This window comes from Scyliorhinus canicula, chromosome 9 (assembly GCF_902713615.1).
Source record: "Scyliorhinus canicula chromosome 9, sScyCan1.1, whole genome shotgun sequence".
Taxonomy (NCBI): Eukaryota; Metazoa; Chordata; class Chondrichthyes; order Carcharhiniformes; family Scyliorhinidae; genus Scyliorhinus; species Scyliorhinus canicula.
In genome coordinates, this window is record NC_052154.1 from 197,175,870 (window position 1) to 197,198,361 (window position 22,492).

The following is a 22,492-nucleotide window of genomic DNA, read 5'->3' on the forward strand; positions in this document are numbered from 1 at the left end:
GATGAGACGTGATAGTTTAGTTAGGGCGCTTGAGAGTTACAAGTTAGCTAGGAAGGCTCTAAAGAGAGAGTTAAGAAGAGCCAAGCGAGGACATGAGTAGTCTTTGGCAGGTAGGATCAAGGATAACTCTAAAGCTTTCTATAGATATGTCAGGAATAAAAGAATGACTAAGGTAAGAGTAGGGCCAGTCAAGGACAGTAGTGGGAAGTTGTGCGTAGAGTCCGAGGAGATAGGAGAGGTGCTAAATGAGTTTTTCGTCTGTATTCACACAGGCAAAAGACAAAATTGTTGAGGAGAATACTGAGATACAGGCTACTAGACTAGAAGGGCTTGAGGTTCATAAGGAGGAGGTGTTAGCGTTTCTGGAAAGTGTGAAAATAGATAAATCCCCTGGGCCGGATGGGATTTATCCTGGGATTCTCTGGGAAGCTAGGGAGGAGATTGCTGAGCCTTTGGCTTTGATCTTTAAGTCATCTTTGTCTACAGGAATAGTGCCAGAAGACTGGAGGATAGCAAATGTCGTCCCCTTGTTCAAGAAGGGAGTAGAGACAACCCCGGTATCTATAGACCAGTAAGCCTTACTTCTGTTGTGGGAAAAGTCTTGGAAAGGTTTATAAGAGATAGGATGTATAATCATCTGGAAAGGAATAATTTGATTAGAGATAGTCAACATGGTTTTGTGAAGGGTAGGTCGTGCCTCACAAACCTTATTGAGTTCTTCGAGAAGGTGACCAAACAGGTGGATGAGGGTAAAGCAGTTGATGTGGTGTATATGGATTTCAGTAAAGCGTTTGATAAGGTTCCCCACGGTAGGCTACTGCAGAAAATACAGAGGCATGGGATTCAGGGTGATTTAGCAGTTTGGATCAGAAATTGGCGAGCTGATAGAAGACAAAGGGAGTTGGTTGATGGGAAATGTTCTGACTGGTGTCCAGTTGATCTGTTTTGGGGCCACTGCTGTTTGTCATTTTTATAAATGACCTGGAGGAGGGCGTAGAAGGATGGGTGAGTAAATTTGCAGATGACACTATAGTCGGTGGAGTTGTGGACAGTGCGGAAGGATGTTACAAGTTACAGAGGGACATAGATAAGCTGCAGAGCTGGGCTGACAGGTGGCAAATGGAGTTTAATGCAGAAAAGTGTGAGGTGATTCATTTTGGAAGGAATAACAGGAAGACAGAGTACTGGGATAATGGTAAGATTCTTGGTAGTTTGGACGAGCAGAGAGATCTCGGTGTCCATGTCCATAGATCCCTGAAAGTTGCCACCCAGGTTGATAGGGTTGTTAAGAAGGTGTACAGCGTGGTAGCTTTTATTGGTAGAGGAATTGAGTTTCGGAGCCATGAGGTCATGTTGCAGCTGTACAAAGCTCTGGTGCGGCCGCATTTGGAGTATTGCGTGCAGTTCTGGTCGCCGCATTATAGGAAGGATGTGGAAGCTTTGGAACGGGTACAGAGGAGATTTATAAGGATGTTGCCTGGTATGGAGGGAAGATCTTATGAGGAAAGGCTGAAGGACTTGAGGCTGTTTTCGTTAGAGAGCAGGAGGTTAAGAGGTGACTTAATTGAGGCATACAAGATGATCAGAGGATTAGATAGGGTGGACAGTGAGAGCCTTTTTCCTCGGATGGTGATGTCCAGCACGAGGGGACATAGCTTTAAATTGAGGGGAGATAGATATAGGACAGATGTCAGAGGTAGGTTCTTTACTCAGAGTAGTAAGGGCGTGGAATGCCCTGCCTGCAACTGTAGTGGACTCGCCAACACTAAGGGCATTCAAATGGTCATTGGATAGGCATATGGATGATAAGGGAATAGTGTAGAGGGACTTGAGAGGGGTTTCACAGGTCGGCGCAACTTCGAGGGCCGAAGGGCCTGAACTGCGCTATAATGTTCTATGTTCTATGTTCTATGACTGGGCTGTACCAGTGGCTGGTTTTGCACACTGGGCTAAATCACTGGCTTTTAAAGCAGACCAAGGCAGTTCAATTCCCGTACCAGCCTCCCCAAACAGGCGCCGGAATGTGGCGACTAGGGGCTTTTCACAGTAACTTCATTGAAGCCTACTCGTGACAATAAGCAATTTTCTTTTCATTTCAGACTCACACCACGTGCTGAGAGATTCAACTGGTTTGGACAGGCACAGGTCTCTAGTTAAACTAGCATCGTGTCAACCCTCAGTTATAGTATGTCAATTATTTTATAAGAGTTAATAAAATAGTGTTGAACCTTCTTCAGTGTTGGTGGCATCTGTCTGCTTCACAAGTCCACAGTGCCCAACACTTCAGACACCATGCCATCCGGCACGTTCGCTGAGCAGCCTAGCCTATTCAAGCCGGGATGCCCCAGGAAACGCGCGCTGACAGGGAGCCACGTCGCAGTCAGGAGTCTCAGCAGTCCGCCTCCACTCCTGCTGTACCGTCTGGGGAAACACCAAGGCGTAGTGGTAGAGCCCGTAAGGCAAAGAAGTTAGGCATGTAGTAAGTTGGCAGTGGTGCAGGGCGCAGCTTAGTTATAGGGACTAGGGCACTTGTATGTGAATGTCACGATTAAAGTCACTGTTACACCAAACCTAGATGCCTCTGTGCTATGTCCGGTGCCTGAGGGGTCGTGAAGGGGACCGAGTGGCGCTGGGGTCGAAGTTCGGTAGAACGGTGAGGCCGGGTGTGTGTGTCTCCCCCCCCCCCTCCCCCCCCAACACCCCGTTGTCCTTGGCACACCAACGCCAGCTACCCCACATGGCCATGTGATGGAGTGTCCGTGACACAGACAAAGACCACCCAGGTGGAGGGTGGAGCTGTGGCCATGAGTCAGGCATTGTCGAACGATCCGGAGCTCACAGCTCATCGCAGAGCGGGTTGTCATCATTCAACATGGCACTGATCACACCCGCTTACAAAAGCAACTGTGTGAGATCCTCCCGTTGTGCCGCAGGTGTAAGGTTGTAAGGTGCTGTGAAAGTGGTGGTGTGGGAGCTGGGGTTGTTGGATGGTGCGGGAGGTGGGGGGGGGGGGGGTGCGTTTGGGCGGAACGGTGGTGCAAGTGCCTTGCTCAGCGATGTCCTCCCCCTAGTTGGTGAAACGTGCGGCGATCAACGCCTCGCGTGCTCGCTCGCCAAGCCGGTGGCATCGTGCAGCCTCCCGGCCTCCATGTCGTATCTGTGACCCCCCCCCCCTCCATGTGCAGATGCGTCGCCCTCATTGGGCTCCCCCTGTGCCTCCTCCTCCAGGACATCGCCCTCTGCTGGGCTATGCTGTGCAACACGCAGCAGACAACAACTGTGCGGCCGACCCTCTCTGAATGGTACTGGAGGGGCCCTCCAGAGTGGTCCAGGCATCTGAAGCGAGGCCAAAGCATCTCTCGACCACACCCCTGGTTGCTGAATGGGCCACATTGCAGCGGGTTTCTGCATTGGTCTGTGGCCTCCGTATAGGCGCCATCAGCCACGACCGCAACGGGTAACCCCTGTCGCCCGGCAACCAGCCCCTCAGCCGGGGTGGGGGGGTCCCTCAAACATGGAGGGGATGTACGGTTGTGCCAGTATAAAGGCATCACGCACACTGCCGGGGTACTGGGTGCACACGCCGCCTCCTGCACCTGTCGGGCGGGCAGGCCTGCAGTCTGAGCGGGTGGCACGGGGCCCTCTGCAGCCTGAGCGGGTGGCACGGGGCCCTCTGCAGCCTGAGCGGGTGGCACGGGGCCCTCTGCAGCCTGAGCGGGTGGCACGGGGCCCTCTGCAGCCTGAGCGGGTGGCACGGGGCCCTCTGCAGCCTGAGCGGGTGGCACGGGGCCCTCTGCAGCCTGAGCGGGTGGCAAGGGGGCCCCCTGCAGCCTGAGCGGGTGGCAAGGGGCCCTCTGCAGCCTGAGCGGGTGGCATGGGGCCCTCTGCAGCCTGAGCGGGTGGCAAGGGGGCCCCCTGCAGCCTGAGCGGGTGGCACGGTGCCCTCTGCAGCCTGAGCGGGTGGCACGGGGCCCCCTGCAGCCTGAGCGGGTGGCACGGGGCCCTCTGCAGCCTGAGCGGGTGGCACTGGGCCCTCTGCAGCCTGAGCGGGTGGCAAGGGGCCCTCTGCAGCCTGAGCGGGTGGCATGGGGCCCTCTGCAGCCTGAGCGGGTGGCAAGGGGGCCCCCTGCAGCCTGAGCGGGTGGCACGGTGCCCTCTGCAGCCTGAGCGGGTGGCACGGGGCCCTCTGCAGCCTGAGCGGGTGGCACGGGGCCCTCTGCAGCTTGAGCGGGTGGCACTGGGCCCTCTGCAGCCTGAGCGGGTGGCAAGGGGGCCACTGAAGCCAGTCCCTCTGAGCCGCCTGCGTCAACGCTGCCGAAGGGCCACCTGCAGGGCAGCAGCTCCCGCCACGGTGGCAAATATCGCTGGCTGGTGCCAGCGGAGTGGGGGGGGGGGATACAACATGTTTAACAATGGCGCTTTGATACCTCGACAGCCAGGTGCCATGGGGTACATGTGTTCCCCGGTTGCCTGGTCTCACTGCCGGCAATCTGACCCCTGCCCACAGTCTCCACCCACCGCCCAGCTTACCCCGTCCCTCTTCATTGCGTCACCGTGGGCTGGCCATGCCCTCACGGGGGCTGGGCATTGCAGCTCCTGTGGGGGGTGGGGGGGGGGGGGGGGGGCTGAGCGCACCCACAGTTAAGGCGTGTGGCCGCGCGGGATGGCAGTGCCAGTGGCCTTGGCCCATCATCATGACCTCAACTTGCAGGCGTGGCTTTGCCACCGCCCTACCATGGCAGACCGGCTGGCATGTCACTCCCGCGGAAAACCCTCCACACCCCCCTTCCCGGAACATGGAGGCCCCCTTCCCCGAACCCCCCCCCCACCCCACCGAACATGGCTGCACCTTTCCCCCTCCTTACCCCCTTTCCCCCTCCTTACCCCCTTTCCCCCTCCTTACCCCCTTTCCCCCTCCTTACCCCCTTTCCCCCCTCCTTACCCCCTCCTTACCCCCTTTCCCCCTCCTTACCCCCTTTCCCCCTCCTTACCCCCTTTCCCCCTCCTTACCCCCTTTCCCCCCTCCTTACCCCCTCCTTTCCCCCTTTCCCCCTCCTTACCCCCTTTCCCCCCTCCTTACCCCCTCCCTCTCCTCCCCTCCTTCGTCCCCGCCCAGAACATGGCTGCACCCTTCACCCCCTGCCATTCCTCCACCCCCCCTCCTTCTCCTCCTTCCCTGAACATGGCTGCAATGTCCCCCCACCCCCTTTCTCCGCACACACCCCACCCCCCCGCCACCCGAGCATGGCGGCACCCTTCCCCAAACCTCCCCCGCCCGCCAGCACCGGCCGTGGATGCCACAACGTGCTGCCTCTGAGAACGGCGGCCGCTCACCTCCTCGCTCCACACCGTCAGTCAGCACCACTGGCTGACAAATATATTTTGCAGGCGTGAACCGCGCCATCCGGGCCACTGAATAGCGGGGGGCCCGGAGAATCGCCATTCTGAGCATCTCGGGCGATTCTTCGGGCTGCGCGGAGCCGACCTCGATGACGCTGTTCTCGCCGGTTGGGAGAATGGGGGAACGGTGTCGGACCGGGGTCACATGAAAATCAGGCGCGAACGGCGATTCTCCCAAAGGGTGTGGAATGGGAGAATCCCGTCCATTACCTCGGGGATTTCTAAGTACCTTGAAAAGGCAAATATTGACCTGGACATTGGTATCTCTGTTCTTTTCAGTATAGTTGATGCAGTGATCAGTGCCTCATGAAGAGGGCAACACCTCAGTTCCTGCAGAATTCTCACAGGGCTGCAGTGAAGTGTCAGTTTGGAATGACACCAGAGAACTAAAGTGAAACTACAACCCGGTCTGATTCTGGTGTGAAAGAGACAATGCTGGAAAATCTCAGCAGGTCTGGCAGCATCTGTAGGGAGAGAAAAGAGCTAACGTTTCGAGTCATCTCCCATCTTTCATTCTCACTCCACAGTATAAATATTTCCCACTCTCTCTGTTTGTTAGCTTTGACAAAGAGTCATCGGACTCGAAACATTAGCTCTTTTCTCTCCCTACAGATGCTGCCAGACTTGCTGAGATTTTCCAGCATTTTCCCTTTCGTTTCAGATTCCAGCATCCGCAGTAATTTGCTTTTATCCTGATTCTGGTGTGGTTGGATGTTGATTACAGATCCACGTCCCCAGAGAGATATTCACGATATGTCACACAGTCCAAGTGTTAAATTCTCTTCAGAAACCTGCACCTCCAGTAACTCCTTTTAAAAAAAATTTCAATGTTTCTTTTCGAAAAGAAAGGAATTTGGTAAACAGAGCAGTTCCCTTGCTCTGCATTGATCTTCAGGCACTTTCATCAAACAACTGATCAATGAATTCACTGCATACATGCGGGTCTACTTTATAACTGGCTCTTTGATCATTACACTTTCTCACTACCCCAATGATCCATCTGCTGCACACTTCACCCAAAACAGCACATGCCCACTCCCTCTCTCCTCCCCACCTCATCATAATTACCCCCCCCCCCCCCCCCCGTAGAGCAGTTGACCCGTGACTGTGCTTCACTTAGTGAGGCACCTCGGCTGGAACAATGCAAGGTGGAGAAAAAGATTTGCTTACTTGAAACGGAGTCTGGCTGTTGTAGTTCTTTACTTCTTTATGGGCTCCACGGAAGAGCAGCACTCGGGCACAGCTATCCTGTAGAAAGACAACACGTTACTGACAAGCTGTGACAGTGTGGTTTCAGCTGCAGTCCTTTATTCTGAGTTTTCATTCTCCACAGTCCCAGATAATTAATTGGCAAGGCACATCTGTTTAAATTCAGGCATCCTATACCATAAATCAGAGTCGATGTGATCTCCTGCATGAGTGTCAGCTACCTCAGAAAGTTTGCAAGGAAGTGAACAGTTTTGTTTGCCCCTAATTGGCCCTGCTATTACTTTTTAACCTGTCCCTTTACGCCGCTCCCACGATGGCGTCAGATGGGGATTGTATATAGAACATAGAATATTACAGCGCAGTACAGGCCCTTCGGCCCACGATGACGTCAGATGGGGATTGTATATACTGTGATGTACAAGACATTACCACATATTCTGGTCCAACTGCTTTAAACAACAGGGCTTGTCCTGCACATTATTTTTGTGTGTTTGTACATAATCAACAAAAAACTTTCCAAGCTTGTTTAGTCATGAGCATGTGACCAAATTAGTTTGGAAGAATTGACTTGTGATCTTGAAAGATATTTCATTTCTCTCCTGTGAAAATGAAATGAAAATCGCTTATTGTCACGAGTAGGCTTCAATGAAGGTACTGTGAAAAGCCCCTAGTCGCCACATTCCGGCGCCTGTCCGGGGAGGCTGGTACGGGAATCGAACCATGCTGCTGGCCTGCTTGGTCTGCTTTAAAAGCCAGCGATTTAGCCCAGTGATGGTCCAGTGTCGGGAGTACAATTGAGACATTTTGTCGAGCTCCATTCAAATCTTTAAACCCCTGGATTAAATAACCGAAGGATTGTAAAACTGATATGCCATCAATGAACACACAAGTGGTGAAGCTTTAATAAACTGAACAGAAAGCCTCCTGGCCTCGGATCCCGAACTGAGACAGCGGCGGAGACTCGACACCTTTATACCGAGCCTGAGGGGAGGCGGAGCCAGCAGGCAGCGGTTTACCACATTACATATAATCACGGGGAGGCCGTGATGGCCTCAGTCCCGGCTGCGGTGTGGGCACCGGTGTCGAGACCTGTGCGTCCGGTAGCGTGTTTTCCTCTTCTTCACCCAGTAGTTGGGTCGGTGGAGGGGGGTACGGTGTAGGGGTGGGGGTGGTGGTGATGGCCTCCGGTGGGCCTGCGGGTGCCAGACCTTGAAGTAGCCGGGTACTGGTGGAGGGAGACAGTGTAGGGTCGGGGGTGGGGGTGATGGTCGCTGGGGAACCTGCAGGTGCCAAACCCCGGAAGGAGACTGTGCCCTGTCGCCCACCCAGGCAGAGAAATGGGTGACCACCAGAAAGGGCAGGCAGTCAGTGCAGGAATCCCCTGTGGTTGTCCCCCTCTCGAACAGGTATACCCCTTTGGATACTGTCGGGGGGGGAATAGCCTATCGGGGAAAACAGCAGCAGCCAGAGCAGTGGCACCACGGCTGGCTCTGATGTTCAGCAGGGAGGGTCAAAGCGCAGAAGAGCAATAGTCATAGGGGACTCTATAGTCAGGGGCACAGATAGACGCTTCTGTGGACATGAAAGAGACTCCAGGATGGTATGTTGCCTCCCTGGTGCCAGGGTCCAGGATGTCTCCGAACGGGTAGCGGGCATCCTGAAGGGGGAGGGCAGACAGGCAGAGGTCATTGTACATATTGGTACTAACAACATAGGCAGGAAGGGTCATGAGGTCCTGCAGCAAGAGTTCAGGGAGCTAGGCAGAAAGTTAAAAGACAAGACCTCTCGGGTTTTTATCTCGGGATTACTCCCTGTACCAGTGAGGCTAGAAATAGGAAGATAGAGCAGCTAAACACGTGGCTAAACAGTTGGTGTAGGAGGGAGGGTTTCCATTATCTGGACCACTGGGAGCTCTACCGGGGTAGGTGTGACCTGTATAAGGAGGATGGGTTGCATCTAAACTGGAGAGGCATAAATATCCTGGCCGCCAGGTTTGCTAGTGTCACACGGGAGGGTTTAAACAGGTATGGCAGGGGGGTGGGTACCGGAGCATTGAGGGATAATTAGGGAATAGGGCCAGTATGGCTCTGAGGCAGAGCAGACAGGGAGATGTTGCTGAAAACAGCGGGACTGGTGGCCTGAAGTGCATATGTTTTAATGCAAGAAGTATAACAGGTAAGGCAGATAAACTTAGAGCTTGGATTAGTACTTGGAACTATGATGTGTTGTTGCCATTACAGAGACCTGGTTGAGGGAAGGACAGGATTGGCAGCTAAATGTTCCAGGATTTAGATGTTTCAGGCGGGATAGAGGGTGATGTAAAAAGGGGTGGAGGAGTTGCGCTACTGGTTAGGGAGAATATCACAGCTGTACTGCGGGAGGACACCTCAGAGGGCAGCGAGGCTATATGGGTGGAGATCAGGAATAAGAAGGGTGCAGTCACAATGTTGGGGGTTTACTACAGGCCTCCCAACAGCCAGCGGGAGATAGAGGAGCAGATAGGTAGACAGATTTTGGAAAAAAGTAAAAACAACAGGGTTGTTGTGATGGGAGACTTCAACATCCCCAATATTGACTGGGACTCACTTAGAGGCTTAGACAGTTTGTGAGGAGCATCCAGGCGGGCTTCTCAAAACAATATGTAGATAATCCAACTGAGGAAGGGGCTGTACTAGACCTGGTATTGGGGAATGAGCCCGGCCAGGTGGTAGTAATTTCAGTCGGGAGCATTTCGGGAACAGTGACCACAATTCAGTAAGTTTTAAAGTGCTGGTGGACAAGGATAAGAGTGGTCCTTGGGAGAATGTGCTAAATTGGGGGAAGGCTAATTATAACAATATTAGTAGGGAACTGAAGAACCTAGATTGGGGGAGGATGTTTGAGGGTAAATCAACATCTGACATGTGGGAGGCTTTCAAATGTCAGTTGAAAGGAATTCAGGACTGGCAGAGGAAATGGGCGAGGTACTAAATGAATACTTTGCATCAGTATTCACCAAAGAGAAGGAATTGGTGGATGTTGAGTCTGGAGAAGGGTGTGTGGAGAGCCTGGGTCACATTGAGATCCAAAAAGAAGAAGTATTGGGCGTCTTGAAAAATATTAAGGTGGAGAAGTCCCCAGGGCCGGATGGGATCTACCCCAGAATACTGAAGGAGGCTAGAGAGGATATTGCTGAGGCCTTGACAGAAATCTTTGGATCCTCGCTGTCTTCAGGTGATGTCCCAGAGGACTGGAGAATAGCCAATGTTGTTCCTTTGTTTAAGAAGGGTAGCAAGGATAATCCAGGGAACTACAGGCCGGTGAGCCTTACGTCAGTGATAGGGAAATTACTGGAGAGAATTCTTCGAGACAGGATCTGCTACCATTTGGAAGAAAATGGACGTATCAGTGAGAGGCAGCACGGCTTTGTGAAGGGGAGGTCGTGTCTCACTAACTTGATAGAGTTTTTCGAAGAGGTCACAAAGATGATTGATGCAGGTAGGGCAGTGGATGTTGTCCATATGGACTTCAGTAAAGCCTTTGACACGGTCCCTCATGGCAGACTGGTACAAAAGGTGAAGTCACATGGGATCAGGGGTGAGCTGGCAAGATGGATACAGAACTGGCTAGGTCATATAAGGCAGAGTCGCAATGGAAGGGTGCTTTTCTGATTGGAGGACTGTGACTAGTGGTGTTCCGCAGGGATCAGTGCTGGGACCTTTGCTGATCGTAGTAGATATAAATGATTTGGAGGAAAATGTAACTGGTCTGATTAGTAAGTTTGCAGACAACACAAAGGTAGGTGGAATTGCGGATAGCGATGAGGACTGTCAGAGAATACAGCAGGATTTCGATCGTTTGGAGACTTGGGCGGAGAGATGGCAGATGGAGTTTAATCCGGATAATTGTGAGGTAATGCATTTTGGAAGGTCCAATGCAGGTGGGGAATATACAGTGAATGGTAGAACCCTAAAGAGTATTGAAAGTCAGAGAGATCTAGGTGTACAGGTCCACAGGTCACTGAAAGGGGCAACATAGGTGGAGAAGGTAGTCAAGAAGGCATATGGCATGCCTTCATTGGCCGGGGCATTGAGTATAAGAATTGGCAAGTCATGTTGCAGCTGTATAGAACCTGAGTTAGGCCACACTTGGAGTATAGTGTTCAATTCTGGTCGCAACAGTACCAGAAGGATGTGGAGGCTTTAGAGAGGGTGCAGAGGAGATTTACCAGGATGTTGCCTGGTATGGAGGGCATTAGCTATGAGGAGCGGTTGAATAAACTTGGTTTGTTCTCACTGGAACGACGGAGGTTGAGGGGAGACCTGATAGAAGTTTACAAAATTATGAGGGGCATAGACAGAGTGGATAGTCAGAGGCTTTTTCCCAGGGTAGAGGAGTCAATTACTAGGGGGCATAGGTTTAAGGTGCGAGGGGCAAGGTTTAGAGGAGATGTACGAAGCAAGTTTTTTACACAGAGGGTAGTGGGTGCCTGGAACTCGCTGCCGGAGGAGGTGGTGGAAGCAGGGACGATAGTGATATTTAAGGGGCATCTTGACAAATACATGAATAGGATGGGAATAGAGGGATACGGACCCCGGAAGTGTAGAAGATTTTAGTTTAGACGGACAGCATGGTCGGCACGGGCTTGGAGGGCCGAAGGGTCTGTTCCTGTGCTGTACTTTTCTTTGTTCTTTGATACTGCGCAATCTGGTTGACCATGTCAGATATGCGGGGGAGGGGGTAAGCTACGAGCTGCGTGTACCGGTTGATGGTCTGGCTCTAGTCGCTGACCATCCGATGCCTCTCCCCAGTCTTGACGGCCACTACTTGGGCTCCCCAGGGGCTGGTACTGACCTCAATGATCCCCTCTCGAGGAGTTGCTGGACCTCCGACCTGATGAAGGCCCTGTCCTGGGCACTGTACCGTCTGCTCCAGGTAGCGACGGGCTTACAGTCCGGGGTCAGGTTAGCGAAGAGCGAGGGTGGAGCGACCTTAAGGGTCGCGAGGCTGCAGACGGTGAGGGGGGGTAGGAATCCACCGAACTTTAAAGTAAGGCTCTGGAGATGGCGCTGGAAGTTGCGCCCCGTAATAGGGCAGCGCAGAGATGGGGAAGGACGTAGAGTTTAAAGTGAGTGTACTCTACGCCTTGTACAGTAAGGGTTGCGACACAGTACCCCCAGATTGCTATTGAATGTGATCCGGAAGCCAGGGAGAGTTTCTGGGTCGCAGGTAGGATGGGGAGGGAGCAGCGCCTTACCGTATCTGGGTGAATGAAGCTGTCTGTACTCCCGGAATTGTAAAGGCAGGCCGTCTCGTGCCCATTGATCCAGACGGTCATCGTAGACTCTGTGAGGTGATGAGGCCGAGGCTGGTCGAGTGTGATGGAGGAAAGCTTTGGAAGGTGATGGGTAGGCCAGTCGGAGGTAGCGGCGCCCAGTGTATGACCGGGTGAGTACGGCTCCCTGGAGGCTGCAGAGTGTTCCCAAGATGGCGGCCCCCATTGGTCGTGTGTGGCTGGTGGAGTGCAAGATGGCGTCAAAGATGGCGGCCCCCAGGGGACGCGCGTGGCGGGTGGCGCAGCAGCTGGGTGCGGCCCCAACAGGCAGCAGGCAGTGCTGCTGGGCCACAGAGTTTTCAGGAGAGATCGGGCTTGGCAAGCTTTCGCAAAGTGGCCCTTCCTCCCACACACGTTGTGAGTCGCGTTCCGTGCAGGGCAGCGTTGTCTGGGATGCTTACCCTGGCCGCAAAAGTAGCACTTCGGGCTTCCGGCGTTGGCGGGCTGCTGTGTGGCACAGGCTCGCGCCGCACTTGAGTCGGATGATGGCGCCGCCCGCGAGGTCCACGAGGGTGCCACGCGGTCGGAGGTGTCGGCCTCCATGTTCTGGAAGGCCACCTCCAGTGAGTTTGAGACTGTCTCTGGGAGGCTGAGTGTTCCCCCTTCCAGCAATCGCTGGCGGATGTTGTTCGATTCCATGCCTGCGACAGAAGCGTCCCTGATCAACAGCTCGGCGTGTTGTGTAGCCGATACTGCCAGGCAATCACAGTTCCAGCTGAGTACTCGCAAGAATTCTGCTAGTGATTCCCCAGGGCGTTTTCATCTTGTGGCAAGGAGGTGCCTCGCATACACCTCATTAACGGACTTCACATATTGTCCCTTCAGCAGCATTATCGCCTCCGTCTCCGAGGGGACGGCCCTGATGAGAAGAAGAGGGCTGACCCGTGCATGGAGGATCTGCTTCTTTTGGAGGTCGGTGAAGTGTTCGGTGAAAGATCCGAGGTTCACTCCGAAGCAGCTTAGCCAGTGTTCGAATGTTGTAGTGGCATTGCCTGCCTGTGGGTCCAGCTCCAGGCGATCAGGCTTGAGCAATGAATTCATCTTAGAAGTTTTGTTTATTAAGGTGATATGCCATCAATGAACACACGGCGAGTGGTGAACATAACTGAGGCTTTTAATAAACTGAACAGAAAGCCTCCTGGCCTCGGATCCCGAACTGAGGCAGCGAAAGAGACTCAACACCTTTATACCGAGCCTGAGGGGAGGCGGAGCCAGCAGGCAGCGGTTTACCACATTACATATAATACAGCGGCAGTTTACCACAATACACATATTATATACGACAGTGGTTCGGAGCCAGCACGGACAAGCCCAGGCATGTAGCAATACAACAGTACAATACAATAAACAACACGAGAAAACACTGGAAAAACCCAGCAAATCGGAAGCAGAAACAGAGTTAGCGGCAGGCACTCGCCAGGCGTTCCCCCTCCCTGATGACAAGGACTCACATTCCAAGATGGAAGTTGAAGAATCTGACATCCTGGAGGTAGTGGACACTGAGGAGGAATCTGCGTTCTCCACAGCCTCCTGGATTCAACATTGAACTCAACAACCTGTCAGCTGTGCTTCAGTTGGGGCATTCTTGCCTCTGAATCACATGATTTTGAGTTCAGCTCCCACTCCAGGACTCAAGTGTAAACACTGAAACTCCAGTTCTCCATTGTTAGAGGACAATGTGGGTGAAATGTTTAAATTGAGGCCACAGCTTGGATGGATCTTTATGGTATAATTTTGTTCAATCGATGCATTTGAGAGGGCATTAGTGATTATTTGAATCGAGATGATGTGCAAGGGTGCGGGAAATAGGCAAGTGTGGGCGTAATGGGGCGAATGGCCTCCTTCTGCATCGTAACAATTCCGTGATTCTGTGATCTCCAGACCATGAACCCTTCAGCATTTTGATTCTTTCTAAAAACTTTTATTTATTTTTTGCCAGCTGTTATTCTGGATCTTGGGCAGGATCCTCCGACACCCCCCCCCCCCCTCCCCCCGCCAGGCTGGAGAATCAGAGGGGGAGTGGCAGGACCAGGCTCTGCGTGCGGCCTGCGGAGTCCTCGGGGGGGGGGGGGGGGGAGGGGAGAGGGAGGGGCGGGGGGATCTGGCCTGGGGGGGGGGGGGGATCTGGCCCGGGGGGTGGGTAGCACACAGTGGCCTGGCCCACAATCGGGGCCCACCGATCCACGGGCGGGCCTGTGCCGTGGGGGGAACTCTTTCCCTCCGCGCCAGCCGGTGTAATGGTCCGCCATGGCCGGCGCAGAGCAGAACCTCCCTGCGCATGCGCTGGGATGATGCCAAAACACGTTGGCGCTCCCACGCATGTGCCAACTTGCACCGGCCGGCAGAGGCCCTTCGCGCCGGCCTAGCCCCTGAAGGTGCGGAAGATTCTGCACCTTCTGGGCGGCCTGACGCTGGAGGGGATCACGCCACTCGTCAGCGCTGGTACAGCCCACCCTGCCGGTTAGGGGAGAATCCTGCCTCTTGTCTTCACATCCAGACTGTGTTGGCCTTTATTCTGTTATTAATACTTAATCTGGACCTATATTTTATTTTGTTACTCCGACCATCACCATTCCCTTTGACTTTCAATCTATGAAATCTGTTAGAATCCCATCGAGAACCTAACTATTTGCAATTTGTAAAACTGTGAGGAAAGATTAATGCCCCACAGGATTGATAACACTGACCCATAGGTATCTTTATGTTCAAACAAACTTTAATTTAAATCCAGAATTAACCACATTACAACAAAGAAATATATTCACAGTTAACAGTTCTTAAATCAAAGGAGTAACTCGAACTTGCTTCCTACATTTTCCACTAAATATTCCAATCAAGCAAACCAACACAGTACAAATACCACTTAGAAATAGTTAACAATTAGGTTTTTCTTGCCTTTCAATGTGAAGATTCCTTGATGTGAATCTTTCAGGAGCAAACTGAAGACACTTCTTGTCAGACTAAAATCCTTTGGCAAACTGAAGCTACAGACAGACCTGGTTCCTCCCCTTAATTACATCATCTGTACCCAAAGCATAAGGCATTATTCTGTCTCCATCCACAAGATGCCTCATGATCTGTTTAGCTGGGATCAAATACAATGTCCTCCATAAATTATCTATACTTCAGGGACCTCCAAACCAAAACAATATTCCATTAGCCAGCTATCTGTGAACAAATAAATGCTTCTCACATCTAACAGCAGAACCCGTGTAAAATCAAGGATTACCTCATTTTTATGACACCTGAATCAATTAAATGAAATGAACAAAGAACAAAGAAAATTATAGCACAGGAACAGGCCCTTCGGCCCTCCCAGCCTGCGCCGGTCCAGACCCTTTATCTAAACCTGTCTCCTATTTTCCAAGTTCTACTTCCCTCTGTTGCCGCCCATTCATATACCTGTCTAGATACCTCTTAAATGATGCTATCGTGCCCGCCTCTACCACCTCCGCTGGTAAAGCATTCCAGGCACCCACCACCCTTTGCGTAAAAAACTTTCCACGCACATCTCCCTTAAACTTTCCCCCTCTCACCTTGAAATCGTGACCCCTTGTAACTGACACCCCCACTCTTGGAAAAAGCTTGTTGCTATCCACCCTGATCATACCTCTCATAATTTTGTATACCTCAATCAGGTCCCCCCTCAACCTCCGTCTTTCCAACGAAAACAATCCTAATCTGCTCAACCTTTCTTCATAGCTAGCACCCTCCATACCAGGCAACATCCTGGTGAACCTCCTCTGCACCCTCTCCAAGGCATCCACATCCTTCTGGTAATGTGGCGACCAGAACTGCACGCAGTATTCCAAATGTGGCCTAACCAAAGTCCTATACAACTGTAACATGACCTGTCGACTCTTGTACTCAATATCCCGTCCGATGAAGACAAGCATGCTGTATGCCTTCTTTTTTTTTTTATAAATGTTTTTATTCAGTTTTCATGTTTTATATTGAACAAATTACAAATTGTTAGAGAGAGAAAAAAAAGAACACGCAAAAATTAACATATATATTTACAGGTAAGCATCTTCGTAATAATAACTGTGGCCTCCACCCTTTAGCCGGCATACATATTTTACATTCCCCAATATGGCCGAGGCACATGTTTATAGGCATTTATTTACAGTTTGGTTTTGGGCCTTAGCTAGCCATCAAACCCCCATAACGAACCCGTAACCCCCCCCCCCCCCCCCTCCCCCCCGGCTACCTTCCCCCGATTCCCATCCATTTTCCCCCGATTCTTGGCCACCCGACTATTCTTCCTCTTGTTCGTTGGTCACAAACAGGTCCCGGAACAGTTGCATGAATGGCTCCCACATTCTGTGGAAGCCGTCGTCCGACCCTCGGATGGCGAATTTGATTTTCTCCATTTGGAGAGAATCCAAGAGGTCGGAAAGCCAGTCCGCAGCTCTGGGCGGTGCTGCTGACCGCCAGCCAAACAGGATTCTACGGCGGGTGATCAGGGAGGCAAAGGCAAGGGCGTCCACCCTCCTTCCCAAGAATAGATCTGGCTGGTCTGAAACCCCGAAGACCGCCACTATCGGGCATGGCTCCACCCTCACCCCCACCACTTTGGATATAGCCTCGAAGAAGGCTGTCCAGTACTCCTCAAGTCTGGGGCAAGACCAGAACATGTGGGCGTGGTTGGCCGGGCCTCTTTGGCACCGTTCACATCTGTCCTCCACCTCCGGGAAGAACCTACTCGTACGGTTTCTCGTTAAGTGGGCTCTATGTACCACTTTTAGTTGCGTCAGGCTGAGCCTTGCGCACATGGAGGTGGAGTTGACCCTATGCAGTGCTTCGCTCCAGAGTCCCCACCCTATCTCCATCCCCAGGTCGTCCTCCCATTTCCTTCTTGTTGCGTCCAGTACGGTGTCGTCCCTATCTACCAGTCGGTCATACATGTCGCTACAGTTCCCTTTCTCTAGGATACTTGCGTTCAGTAGGTCTTCCAGTAGTGTCTGTCGTGGCGGTTGTGGGTACGTCCTTGTCTCCTTTCGTAGGAAGTTTTTGAGCTGGAGGTACCGTAGCTCGTTCCCCCCAGCTAGCTGAAATTCCTCTGTCAGTTCGTCCAGTGTTGCGATCCTGTCGTCCGTGTATAGGTCCCTGACTGTCAGTGTCCCCCCGTCCTGCCTCCACCTTTTGAAGGTGGCATCAGTCAGTACTGGTGTGAACCTATGGTTGTTGCAGATGGGAGCCTTGTCCGACATTTTGTTCAGGCCAAATTGCTGCCGCAGTTGGTTCCAGGATTGGAGGGTGGCTGTCACCACTGGGCTGCTGGAGTGTTTTTTGGGTGGGGATGGGAGTGCTGCCGTGGCGAGGGCCCGGAGGGAGGTCCCCATGCAGGAGGCCTCCTCCGCACGCACCCACTCGGCTTCTGGCTCCTGGATCCATCCCCTTACTCGCTCGACTGTTGCCGCCCAGTGGTAGAATTGTAGATTCGGGAGAGCTAGCCCCCCCCTGGATTTTGTTTTTTGTAGGACCTTCTTTGGGATCCTAGCATTTTTACCCCCCCCCCATACGAACGCCATGATAAGTTTGTCCAGCACTTTGAAAAAGGCCTTGGGGATGTAGATCGGAATGGATCTAAACAGGAAGAGGAACCTGGGCAGTACGTTCATTTTGATCGTCTGGACTCTCCCCGCGAGGGAGAGTGGGAGTGTGTTCCATCTTTGCAGGTCCTTTTTTACTTCCTCCGCCAGGCTGGTGAGGTTCCATTTGTGGATCCCTTTCCAGTCATGGGCTATTTGGATCCCCAGGTAGCGGAATTTATGTCGGGCTTGTTTGAACGGCAGCCCCTTTAGTGCTGCCCCCCCCCCCCCCCCCCCCCCCCCCTGCGGGTGTACTGGGAAGATCTCACTTTTGCTCATGTTGAGTTTGTAGCCCGAGAAGGCTCCAAACTCTTTCAGGAGCGTGATGATTCCGTCCATGCTGCTTTGTGGGTCCGAGATGTAGAGGAGCAGATCATCTGCATAGAGTGAGACTCTGTGCTCTCTGCCTCCCCTTCGGATCCCCCTCCAATTTTTTGCTGCCCTGAGCGCGATTGCTAGCGGTTCGATTGCTAGTGCGAACAGCAGCGGGGACAGTGGGCATCCTTGTCTGGTGCCCTGTATGCCTTCTTGACCACTCTATCAACCTGCATTGCCACCTTCAGGGTACAATGGACCTGAACTTCCAGATCTCTCTGTACATCAATTTTCCCCAGGACTCTTCCATTGACCATATAGTCCGCTCTTGAATTTGATCTTCCAAAATGCATCACCTCACATTTGCCTGGATTGAACTCCATCTGCCATTTCTCTGCCCAACTCTCCAATCTATCTATATTTTGTTGTATTCTCTGACAGTCCTCCTCGCTATCTGCAACTCCACCAATCTTAGTATCATCTGCAAACTTGCTAACCAGACCACCTATACCTTCCTCCAGGTCATTTATGTAGATCACAAACAACAGTGGTCCGAGCACGGATCCCTGTGGAACACCACTAGTCACCCTTCTCTATTTTGAGACACTCCCTTCCACCACTACTCTCTGTCTCCTGTTTGCCCAGCCAGTTCTTTATCCATCTAGCTAGTACACCTTGAACCCCATACGACTTCACTTCAACCTGCCATGGGAAACCTTATCAAACACCTTACTGAAGCACATGCAAATCGCTTATTGTCGCAAGTAGGCTTGAAATGAAGTTACTGAGAAAGGCCCCTAGTCGCCACATTCTGGCGCCTGTTTGGGGAGGCTGGTATGGGAATTAAACTGTGCTGCTGGCCTGCCTTGGTGTGCTTTAAAAGCCAGTGATTTAGCCCAGTGTGCTAAACCAGCCCCAGTTGCTAAACCAGCCCCAGTACTAAACCAGCCCAGAATCATAGCTTTAAAAGATATACTGCCTTTTAAATGCATCTTTTAATAACATCACTGCAACAAATATAAAAGATAACAATTAGTTACATTCATCGACCAATTTTTGGTATAATCTCCCCCACCCTCTAACACTTCCCTGACCTTTTCTGTTTCACCTGACCTCCCCCCACCTTTCTCAACAGCAAACAAACCCATTACATTAATACCTTTCCTCAGTTCTGAAGAAGTCATACTGGACTCAGAATGTTAACTCTGTTTGTCCCTGCAGTGCTGCTGTCAGACCTGCTGAGCTTGTCCAATCCTTTCTGTTTTTATTTCAAACCTCCAACATCGGCACTGTTTTGCTTTTAAACAACTAAAGAACCATTTCTGTGAGAAGGATTACTTTGCCTGTCCAATTGAAAGGTTGGGCTGCATCTTTAACGGATCGTAACAAACTGATTAATCCGAGAACAAGTCACAGCCTCACTGTCTGATTGTTGAAGGAACTGCCTGAATCTACATCGCCAGAGTTGTGGTTCATCAGATATCTGTTCTTTTTCATTCCTTCTCACGGGTTAACTGACTGTTAAAGTCGGAAACTGAAATAAATTAGCAACTGGGATTTATTTTCTAGTTCACTACCCCTTTACTTGTAGAACGTAAAAACCAATTCAATCTCTGACCAACAATCTCATTCACCATCTCCCATCCTTCACTGTGAAGTTTGAGCTGCAGAGTCCAGCTCCGCGTGTGCTTGCGTTTAAATTATAATATTACACATTGGCAATGAATTGTCTGAAATCAGGACTCAATATGTATTGGAATCCATTCATCATATGACATGTTTTTAAACAGGAGAAGCAAAGAACTGCTCCCTGAGGGAGGGTTACTGACCTCCATTTCTTTCTCTCTCCCCACAGGGGCTGCCAAACCTGTTGAGTATTTCCAGCATTTTGTGGAAGAGAAGTTACTTCTTTAAACACTATTACTGCTTCAAGTAATCGCATTGAAAAATATGAGGCAGCAGGTGGAGAGAGGTAGGCTGTTCGGGTGAATTGTTACAATGAGGTGACGAAGGATTATGATCCGAGGACCATAAGAATAATAATCTTTATTATTGTCACAAGTAGGTTTACATTAACACTGCAATGAAGTTCCCGTGAAAACTCCCCAGTCGCCACATTCCGGCGCCTGTTCGGGTACACTGAGGGAGAATTCAGAGAAGTCATTAACCCTTCCTGATTCCCTGCTGCCCCTATGTGCTTGCTTTCTGTCTTTTGTGTACAAGTCCCTAAGTAACTTTGTGTTGCAGCTTTCTGCAACTTTGTTTTATTGAAATAATACTCTGTTCTTTTGTTCTCCCTTCCAAAATTATCAACTTCACATTTTCCCACATTATACTCCATTTGCCAACCTTTGCCCACTTAACCCATCAATATCACAGCACGGGGGCACAGTGGTTAGCAGGAGTTCAATCCCGGCTTGGATCACTGTCTGTGTGGAGTTTGCACGTTCTCCCCGTGTCTGTGTGGGTTTCCTCCGGGTGCTCCGGTTTCCTCCCACAGTCCAAAGATGTGCAGGTTAGGTGGATTATCCATGATAAATTGTCCCTTAGTGTCCAAAAGGTTAAGTGGTGTTACGGGCAAAGGGCATGGGCCTCGGTAGAGGGCTATTTCGGAGGGTAGGTGCAGACTCGATGGGCTGAATGGCCTCCTTCTGCACTGTAGTGATTCTATATCTCTTTGCAAACTGTTTGTCTCTGTTATGGGCCCGGGTTTTGAGAACCCCGAAGTGTATCATAGAGTTCACCTGACCCACAACTTTGAATAGATTGTGGTATGGGGAGCACACGGCCCACTCTACAGATGTGGAGCAGCAGAAATGGAAAAAGTATTTTTTTAAGCAAAACAGTGTTTATTCTATGAACTCAAGTTGACCGTTTTAAAACATACAGTCAACATAGCAACCATTAATTCAAATACAACCCCCAAAGACTACAACACTAAGTTTTCCTTTTAACATCCATAAGACTTAAAACACCTTTTACCAGAAGCACAGCAGGTTAAAGTCACTACTGTCATTAGTTTTAAATCACCAGTATTGATTTACAGTCTTTAGATTACAGAGAGAGACTCTAATACACCTTCTGGCTGTGACTGCAGCTATCCAGCTCTGAAAACGAAACTAAAACACACCCATAGCAAATAGCCTAAAACAAAAGCAAAAAGCTGACAGACAGCCCAGCTCCACCCACTCTTTGACATCATAGAACATAGAACATAGAAAAATACAGCACAGAACAGGCCCTTCAGCCCACGATGTTGTGCCAAACTTTTGTCCTAGATTAAGAACAAATTAAACTACACCCCATCATTCTACAATAATCCATGTATCTATCCAAAAGCCGCTTGAAGATCCCGACTGTTTCTGACTCAACTACTACCACAGACAGTGCATTCCATGCCCCCACTACTCTCTGGGTAAAGAACCTACCTCTGACATCCCCCCTATATCTTCCACCATTCACCTTAAATTTATGTCCCCTTGTAATGGTTTGTTCCACCCGGGGAAAAAGTCTCTGACTGTCTACTCTATCTATTCCCCTAATCATCTTATAAACCTCAATCAAGTCACCCCTCATCCTTTTCCATTCTAATGAGAAAAGGCCTAGCACCCTCAACCTTTCCTCGTAAGACCAACTCTCCATTCCAGGCAACATCTGGTAAATCTCCTTTGCACCTTTCCAAAGCTTCCACTCCTTCCTAAAATGAGGTGACCAGAACTGCACACAGTACTCCAAATGTGGCCTGACCAAGGTTTTGTACAGCTGCATCATCACCTCACGGCTCTTAAATTCAATCCCTCTGCTAATGAACGCTAGCACACCATAGGCCTTCTTCACAGCTCTATCCACTTGAGTGGCAACTGTCAAAGATCTATGACATAGACCCCAAGATCTCTCTGCCCCTCCACATTGCCAAGAACCCTACCATTAACCCTGTATTCTGCATTCATATGTGTCCTTCCAAAATGGACAACATCACACTTGTCAGGGTTAAACTCCATCTGCCACTTCTCAGTCCAGCTCTGCATTCTATCTATGTCTCTTTGAAGCCGACAACAGCCCTCCTCACTATCCACAACTCCACCAATCTTCGTATCGTCTGCGAATTTACTGACCCACCCTTCAACTCCCTCATCCAAGTCATTAATGAAAATCACAAACAGCAGAGGACCCAGAACTGATCCCTGCGGTATGCCACTGATAACTGGGCTCCAGGCTGAATATTTGCCATCCATCACCACTCTCTGTCTTCTATCGGTTAGCCAGTTTGTTATCCAACTGGCCAAATTTCCCACTATCCCATGCCTCCTTACTTTCTGCATAAGCCTACCATGGGGAACCTTATCAAATACCTTACTAAAATCCATGTACACTACATCCACTGCTTTACCTTCATCCACATGCTTGGTCACCTCCTCAAAGAATTCAATAAGACTTGTGAGGCAAGACCTACCCTTCACAAATCCGTGCTGACTATCCCTAATCAAGCAGTGTCTTTCCAGATGCTCAGAAATCCTATCCCTCAGTACCCTTTCCATTACTTTGCCTACCACCGAAGTAAGACTAACTGGCCTGTAATTCCCAGTGTTATCCCTATTCCCTTTTTTGAACAGGGGCACGACATCCGCCACTCTCCAATCCTCTGGTACCACCCCTGTTG

The 22,492-nt window shown here is 50.9% G+C and overlaps 1 protein-coding gene across 1 annotated transcript in view; it reads right to left on the reverse strand.

The window, feature by feature from the left end:
- shank2b (SH3 and multiple ankyrin repeat domains 2b) overlaps window positions 1-22,492 on the reverse strand; it is a 1,049,335-nt gene that overhangs the window by 893,944 nt on the left and 132,899 nt on the right. Inside the window, exon 9 of the mRNA XM_038808421.1 lies at window positions 6,571-6,648. Coding sequence (XP_038664349.1) covers window positions 6,571-6,648 — 78 coding nt within the window. The remainder of the gene's footprint in view (window positions 1-6,570; window positions 6,649-22,492) is intronic.